The 9,226-nt window shown below is 40.1% G+C and overlaps 1 protein-coding gene across 1 annotated transcript; it reads right to left on the bottom strand.

Moving 5' to 3' along the window:
- Window positions 1-3,283: 3,283 nt before the first annotated feature.
- On the bottom strand, window positions 3,284-7,599 carry LOC141914505 (uncharacterized). Its single transcript, XM_074805724.1, has 3 exons — window positions 5,487-7,599; window positions 4,299-4,549; window positions 3,284-4,129 (listed from the first exon to the last, which is right to left on the bottom strand). Exons 1-3 carry the CDS (start codon window positions 7,597-7,599, stop codon window positions 3,284-3,286), a joined length of 3,210 nt encoding a protein of 1,069 aa, XP_074661825.1.
- Window positions 7,600-9,226: the final 1,627 nt, after the last annotated feature.

Below are 9,226 nucleotides of genomic sequence, written 5' to 3'. Positions count from 1 at the left end.
CCGACAGGTTGCTTTGCACTGTCCTGTTAACTTAACAAAATGCGAGTCCAGGATCCATTCACTGTCCGAATGACAGAACACATGTTTTTGATTATTGTTAACACATTTTAGAGGCTTCAGCACCAGCAGGTACAACGCCGATCAAATTCACTAATGCTGGGTCTGGATTATCCCCCACACTACTATTTGTAGTATTGTTAAGGGCATTTCTGTCAGGAATCGGTTCATTTGGATCATAGTTCTCCATCTTATACTGATGCATGTCCACATTGATGTTGAATTTGCAATCTTGATATTCGCAGTTTCTACCAGAGGCTACACTACAAGCCAGGGCATAGGGTGTATGGATATCCTCACCCCTCTTGTAATACGTCTCACCTGCACCAAATTTCATATCCTGTTGTGTACATGTGTCTTCTAAATTTGCATTAAACTTCTTTCTGATCTCATCTTTGTCCATTTCCATATATTCTGAAGTAATATCCAAATATGGATCAACTTCACATTTGGCTTTCACAACTCTAGTATAGTTACTTGAATCTATGAGGATCCCATAAGGATGTCGTAACCAAACCTCTTCTATTATGGGTTCTTGAGTTAACGCCGTGACCATAGTTGGGACAAATGAATTCGAAGTCAGCACGACATTCAAGAAAACACTTTCAAGGTCATAATTCAACTCGTGCAATAATTCTCGTTGATCATCGTTTGATAGGGAGCGGGGGCACCATATCCTCGCAGTTGTTCTTCCAACGGTGTAATCCCTTTCCATCTGCAGCGAACATGATTTTTCGTAGGCATTCGCAACAATATCTTCAATCGTGTCCTCGGGTAATTTGTTCAAATTCAGTTTTACAGACACTTTACGACTTTTATAGTTACACGTTGCCATATACATGTCATTATCTACAATAGGGAACACGTATCTCTCGATATCCACAGCCAACACATTGTCGTACACTACAGGCATCACAACACATCCATTATAGGCAAAATATTTCAGCATATCCGAACACATGATGAATACGAATTGAAGTCAAGAACTAAGTGGTGCGTCTGGTGGAAGGAAAAGTTCTCTGAATATAGTGGTGTATTGTTTATCTTTTACCGTAATTTTAATGTCTCTCTACCCTTTTGCAAATTCCTTACTGAACAAATTGATGCATAATATTTACAGATCAACCGATTATTAACGAAATTACGGACCAAAACGTCGCACGAAGAGCATGTGTGACAGACACTGACACAGTAGTCTTGTTTTCTGTTTTATCTATCTAGGCCTATAGTACAGTATAATAACTTATAAGCTGATGAGTGTTGTGTTGACATGTTGACTTGTCGTGTTGACATGGCCTCGCAAACAGCATATATACACCAGTACGAATAAGCCTCCCTGTACTGTTTTTCGATATAATCGTATGCCTATAGGCAGGCGCGCGTCACCGGAATTACAGATATTATTGGGGCAAACCACTTCATTTCATTTCAGCGTAATCACATATTCCGACATATGCAAGGCTATTTTGAATGAAATATGAAGCAAAGAGACCAGAAATTCAATCCGAGCTAAATGAATCCGAGACTGATATGGATCCGACATAGGCGGAGTCTACTGTAGTATTTACTTTCGAAACTCTTCTATCACTGAACTGCTTTTAAGTATTTTATGTTCATACAGTCTGAAAGTCCGTCTGGACTTTCTGACTGCATAATTGGAGGTAGGTAATTTGATAACATCTATTTTCTGCACACTTCGGCAACAGGTGAGCTAATTTGGCCATTTTGGTTTGCTTTTTAACTTTTTACACATAATAATTTTTTATATCTTAGTAACCCGATCGTTGTAGAGAAATGTTTGACAATCACCATTATTTGTATATCAATGACTTGTAATATTCACCATATTGTACTCAATGTCACCTAACATCATCTGCACCGTATGCACTATTAAAATGCTGTAAGACCGTGTTGTAATCCAATTTAATCAGAACTATGTACATGTTTATTCAAATTTAAAAATTTATGAAATAAAAAAGTTTGTCTGGTACATATATTTTAATGGTTTTAGTTTTTATTTTTCTTCCAAGTTGAATGTAATTTGGGAGGACTTTTTAAGGAATTTCCTTTTGGATAGCCGATCTCCTGATTGGAAATAAGTTTCTATTGGTCATTAATTTGAATTTCATTCAGACAAAAAATTGGAATTTTGTTTGAACGAATTGCGCTGAAGGACCGAATTCGTGGAACGATTTACGGGATTCGAACCCAGTGTATTGGGCTACGTTACATCGTAGGTGAAGTCTAAATGTATAATTCGTTGACCGAAATGAAGGTGACTCCCAGCCATCTGAAATAGTCAGACCCGCAAATATCACCGTAAATTAACACAAGACACCGAAAATCGACTTCATCATGTTACAAGAGTGAGGAAATGATATTTTTTTATCAAACGCTTTATATATACAATTATTGTTGGGATTGTTGACATTCTCAAAAATAACAAAAATCAACTCAATCGCTCTCGTCCATATCTTCTTCGAAAGTGATTTCAGAAAGTGGTAAATCATGCATATACAGAGACTTTGCTTTCACGTAGTTATTTAACACGTCCACAGCATCCTCCAAATGAATTCATCTGCTTTGTATTTATACAATTTTCGTGCAATTTTCAAATACTTAGCATCTGCTTCGATACCAAACTGTCTAAAATGATTCACTGCATGATGATTCCGAAGCTGCCAACTCACTTCCTCCATTGTAACCACATACGGCGGTCTCATTTGCCGCCTCAAAGTGGCAATATTACACAAACAACGATATATAGAATAATAACTCAAAGAATTAATTAGGTTACAAATGCTATTTTTTATTTATACCTTGAACAAACATGTTATAAATTTAATGAAATTGAGTTGAATAAAAATGGGACTTGTACATTTTCAATATTCTGACAAAATTACAATTGAAAATTGGATTTACAAGACACGACACTTTATTATATTATACTATACTATACTATATTTTATTACAATCAACGATTCATAAGTCATACGTACAAATATAAATCCGGAAGTTAGAACAACACACTTATCAAATCTCATAACTTCCAATCATCCAAGTGCTCTTGATGTTGGTACCAACACAATATTTCGAAATGACAGGATGAATGATGTGGTGGCACCAATATCTAGAGCAACATTTGGCAAGGCAAGTTCAAATTCATCTCAAATATGCACAAAGTTCAGAGTTCAGTTCAATTCACGATGTATTCACAATTTCAAAGTTAGTTTTTACATCCCCTTTTCGGTTTCTTTGCGTCAACAGGGGTAGGCGGGCAATCAGCACATTTTCGTTTCGTCAGTGTATTTCTCTTAGATTTAATTGGTTTGATATCTGGCAGATCGTCGTCAAAAACGGGCGGTGGTGGAGTCAGGGTTACCCCAATGTTTTTAACAAACTCTGGCTCAGATTCGCAGTCACTATCCAGCAAATCGGCTGGAACACTATAAAAATCCAATGGTGGTGGTGGTGGTGGTGGTGTTTTCAGAGGAGAGTCTTTCGATTCGGAATCAGATTCGGATTTCGTTTCAGAGACAAAAATACAGTCATCATCATCATCATCATCATCACAGTTCGTAATATCCTTACGTGGAGCACGTGGACGACCTCCAACGTTTTTTATGCAACACGTCTGCGTAATTATTTGCACACGTTTCATAAAAGCAACGAACTTTTGCTTCTTGTACTCCACGAGATCGGTTATGTCCTTTCGAATATCAGAGACACGTTCGCCATGAATCTTGAAGCGCATATAACAATCAAAGTTCATGGCCACATACACACCACACGAATGACCGTCGGACTGCCTGAACAGATAGTACGATTGGTCATCGTGTGGTCTCAAGTTCCATTCTGAGAGGTCGTAATTGGTGTATTTTTTCAGAAGTGGGTATATCCAATCCGCCGTATCTTCGAGAAGGCTGTCGAAGATACGGACCTCCTTCCGTTTCGAATCCGATATAAGAAGAACCCAGTGTTTAAATACAGTGTTGTTGATGTCCTGGTTGAAAGTCACGCGGCATGGCATGACGCTGTACCTTTTTTGGTGTGACAACCAACTGTTTACAGGCTGAAAAAATATTAAAGAAAGGGATATTTTGAGTGAATGAGAATTTTCCAAGTCCAAACTTCCTGAATTGGGATAGATTTTTGGACAGATTTTGGACTTGTGAAATTTTACATAAAAACTGAAAGAAAAAATTATATTAATGTTGGTGTTGGGTGGGTTATCATCTTACCTTAAAGCTGGACTTTCCCATTTTCTCCCACTTGTAGAATTCGGTAGGTGACGCTAAGTAGACATCGTCCTCCAGGCCAAGGTTGCTGATGCTGTCACGTAGCATGCCGATAACCGTGTTATCCGTGCAGTATATAGCAGAGGCAGGCAATAGAGGCTTGGCATCAGCTTGCGAGGTGACGAAGGACCCGTTGTCGAATTTCCACACACTTCGGAACTTCTGATGGTAAGTCCTCTTTGCCTCCATAAATTCTGAAAATATAAAATGTGAAAACGTCTTAGAATACAATACGGTATCAGTTCTAACTTCCTGAAACATAACCAGAAACGGACCGCAACAAATCGAGTATTGAGTATTGAGTATTGAGTATTATATTTAGGATATCATAATCCAAGGTGCTATGAAATAGCCACCAATGCCAACAAGAAAAGTTTAAGAACATAAGTCCAGTAGAGAGTTAGATAACAGGAACGCAGTATAGCCAGGTACTCGATGTTTATCCGGAATAGTTTTCGGAAACGAATCTAGTTCATGTTTGAAATATTCCAACGGGCATTTGCTGAGCCCTCTAATGTTAATCGGCAGAATATTGAATAGTCGCGGTCCCCGAACAGTAAAACTTGATTCACGAATGTTCTTCAGTTTAGTTTCCGATTTTGGCTTTAATCCAGGGACCTTGCAAAATCGTCCGCGTCTATCATTCCATTTTTCTGACATGTCTCCCACAGTGGGAACTAGTCCTTCTAGAATTTTCAATGTATAGATAATACGATATCTTTCTCGACGCCTTTCCAGTGAATATAATCTAAGGCAATTTAAACATTCCCAGTAGTCTTTCCCTTCAAGTCCAATTATGTGTCGGGTAAAATGTCAATCCATGTTGACTATCGTTGAACAAGTTATTTGTTTCAATAAAGGTCACTATGTGCTTACGAAGCACCTTTTCAAATAGCTTGATTATGTGGGAAGTCAGTGCGATAGGCCTATAATTCTTCGCTAGACCTCGATCGCCGCCTTTATGGATGGGTCCAAATCGGTACAATTTTTATAACTTCCCGAAACATAATCAGAGATGGGCCGCGACAAACGGGTACAATTTTTATAACTTCCTGGAGATGGATCGCGACAAACGGCATATTTGTCTAACTTCCCGAAACACGAACAGATTCAAGATATTTTTATATTTACCTGACTGAGTGAATCTCCCGGTGCTCTTGGTGTTGATCTTCGGTTTCGTTGGTTTGTTGCTGGCTGGCTTCGTTGTGGACTTCGTTGTTGGTTTGATGGATGGTGGTGGTGGCTGCTTGGCGACAGACTTCTTCGGGATGGTAGGTTTGCGGCTACACTCTTCTCTGATGATGGATGATGGCTTAGGTGACTTCTGTACTGGTGCTGGGGGTAGAGTATCCTTTTTGACGAACGGTATCAACAGGGGAGGAGGTGCTTCGTCGGCAAATAAAGGATCATCATCCATTTCTGTCTCACACGTGTTGCCAAATAACTCGTAGTCGTTGTCATCATCCATATTGTTAGATAACATCATATCCAGGGCATCTTCTCCGAAAATCTGGGGTGGTGACTGTGGCTGTTTGGGTTCGGGTTCGGGTTCGGGCTCGACTTTCTTCGGTTTTCCAACATTGAGTCTTTCCATGATTGGTGGGGGGTTGATGGCGTCAAATTCGGCTGTTCGCATGGATAGATCAAGTTCAGCTGCGATTACAGCTGTGGCAAGAAGATCTACTTCTCCATTTTGGTTACAAGTCATTGGTGGTGGTGTGTTCAGTTCTTCACGATTTTCACCTGCTGCCGGATTTTCAACCTGCCTAGACTCTGTGGCGACCAGTTCATCAAAGATTTCATCAAGGAGGTCGTCCTTGGTTTTCGGTTGGTCGAATGTGTTGGTGGCGTTCTCTGGAACTATTGTGGCGTTGGTAAACGTGGTACCCAACATGAACGTAGAATTGTCCTCTAACATGTCTCTTAATGAGAACATGTTGATAGTCGAAAGTTCCATATAGTTGTAGTCGTATTGAGGTAAGTCTGGATACGGTTGTTGTGGATCTAGCTGTGATTGGTGATGCTGTTGGAAGTTGGCTGGGTAGGCTTGTTGAGGATGGTGAAGGTGTTGGTACGGGTAGACTGGGTATTGTTGATAAGCATTGTGGGCTGGTTGCTGTTGGAAAGACTGGTTCTGTTGGAGCTGATAGAAATGCTGCTGATGCTGGGTCTTGGGTTCGGGTACAGACAATACCACAGAACCAGGAATTTCGAGATATGATACTGTGGCTGGAATTGGCGCTGGTCCTTGACCTTGTTCCGGTGCTGGAGCTGGTGCTGATTCTGTAATCGGTATTGGAATAGCATCTGCTTCGGAGGCTGCCGACGTACCAGGTTTGGGCTGCTGTAATAGTTCTTGAACATTCGAATTATTTGGGACATATGCTGTTGTGGTGTCAACGTAATTCGAAATATCATTGTCTGTTGCTGTTTCGGATTCGTGGTCAGAGTCACTTTGAACTTTTGGTTCGATAATGTTGTCAACGGTAGTGTTCGTGGTATCTTGAATGTGCCGTACAACAGTTGAGACGTTCTTTTCCAATCTCTTGATGCGCCTGGTATTTTCCAACACGGCACCAATGCGGACACGTTTTGCAAAGATTTTACCAATGTTGTCACCACACTGGTACGAGGTGGACGAGTGCAGATTTTTCGGGACGTTTTTCTCATGAGCCAGAGTAAACCCGGTGTAGTGTTCGCAGATCATTTCGCGCATCATACCGGTCGTGGGCTTCATCTTTTTCTTCATATGCGTCTGAATTTCTTTCGTTAGAACATTGGAATAATGCTCCCAGACGGCAGGTTCATCGTCTTGTGTCACCATGATGAGATCTTTCCAACACAAGGTGTCTTGTTTTCGGCAGAGGTGAGGAACGTGAATAAACTGTATAGAGAAATTGTCCTCTCGGTCACGCATGACTGCATAGACAGTCTGCCTCACGTCGTAATCCCATCGGTGAGCACCCTTCCTGCCCATACTTGGTTTTTTCTTGTTTCGAACACACTCAAACAGACAGTCATGTATATCGCGGCAGCTCGAACCCTTGTCGTTGCACGTGATAATGAACCCGTATTTGCCTTTCGTGTCCTTTTTCTTGCGATTGGGCCTTCGAGATTTTTTTTTAGGGGGCTGGTCTTCCTGGCCAGAGGTCTCAACCTCATCACCACGTGCAGGGGGGACAAAGTCATCGTCGGAATCATCATCTTCGATGTATTTCACAGACTTGTGAATTCGTTTAGGCATGGCGGTGGCTGGTGGTTCTGAAAAGCAATGAACACCAGTGTAAGCTACAAATAATATCTACAGGGCTATTAAGGGCTATTTGGACTAGTGTGGTGGGAAACATACACAGTACATACGTATACGTTTATGCATTGGGGGTCATGGGTCATGGGGTCCATAGTACTACAAGAGGTGACATTTTGGCGTTTTCGATAATTAATTAGCTTAATTAGCATAATTAGTAAAAGTTCATTAGTTCAAAGTTCAAAGTTCACAAGTCCGATGTGGTATATGAAAAACATAGTTCCACTGATTCGAATTGGTTGAAACTTGCAGGGAATGTTCAACTAGACCCAAGAAGCTCGAAATCCGTTGGAAAATCAACGTTTATACATAGCGTAGGGAATTAGAAATTTTAAATATAGCTGCAAAGCAGCGATAACGGGTTTCCGCCTTGCTGGTTTAAGTGTCGTGCTAGGATGCGTACAAAGATTCATCGAAAAAAGGAGCGCCACCTAGTGTTGAACACATATCCTGGATATTTGGACCAACATATGCTACTTCGTACAAAGTACTAATGTACCAAGTTTAGGGCAAATCGCTTTGAGGATAACAAAGATACAGTGTTTTCATCGTCCCCTGGTGGCAGTTGTAGGAATTAATTATTCCGGTTGGTATACTGCACATGTATGTGTACCTATATACCAGGTTTTGTGCTTTTTATCATAAAAAGGACTAATTTCACACGAAAAACCAATGCCGAAATGAGTTCTTCAAAATTTACGCCCCTAGTGGTGAGAGTTGGAACTAATTATGTGGGGGGTTTGTTGTATTTCAACATCAGGTACATGTGTATCAATTTTCATAGAAATCCCTCAATCCCATTAGCAGATATTGGGGAAAAAGCGTTTTGTAGGTGGCGCTACTGGAGAACCATATTGGTTACCTAGTTAAACCATACATCATTGGTTCCAATGGTATATTTGTAAACAAGAATATAGCGTCGAAACATATAAATTTTTGGCCATTAGGTTTGAGATTTTTGAGTTAGTCTAAAAGATCCATATTGGTTTATAGTATCCAGGCAGCAGGCGAATCATTTGGGTCACCTGCAATGTACTATAACCATAGAAATTTAGCTATGCTTTAACCAACAGCTGATAGAGTTCATCAGAGCATCCAAACTTTAAATCTCCAGAAATCTATCTACTGTTTTATATGCAGTGGATGCCATGTGTCCCTCTAATCGCCGGTATCAATGCAAACATTGAACACGTGTGGCGATTTTAACTGCTAAATCTGCCAGCGATCACTCGATACCGTTACTTTTCATAGTGATCTGTTGATATCTTAAAAGTGAGATTGAAACAAATCCTTCCCGGATAAAAAGAACACCTTAAACGGTTACCTAAAACATATTCATAGTCTTGGATAATTACATGCCACATAATCATTTTAGTTCAGGAATCGAAATGTTTGAAGCTCGGCTTAGAAATCCTCCGATTAACAAATGTTTTAAAGAACACTGATATGTTTGATAATAGGGTCGAATGGCTTATTTTGAATTTGAACATTTCATCCAATTCCAAATTGGCTACATATTTCTAGGTTTCATACTTTTTGAGACAGGATGATTTGATATTGTTTT

The sequence above is a fragment of the Tubulanus polymorphus genome, unplaced genomic scaffold (genome assembly GCF_964204645.1).
Source record: "Tubulanus polymorphus unplaced genomic scaffold, tnTubPoly1.2 scaffold_33, whole genome shotgun sequence".
NCBI classification, from domain to species: domain Eukaryota; kingdom Metazoa; phylum Nemertea; class Palaeonemertea; order Tubulaniformes; family Tubulanidae; genus Tubulanus; species Tubulanus polymorphus.
The sequence above is the reverse complement of the archived record's forward strand: the minus strand, read 5'-3'. Positions and strand labels throughout refer to the sequence as shown.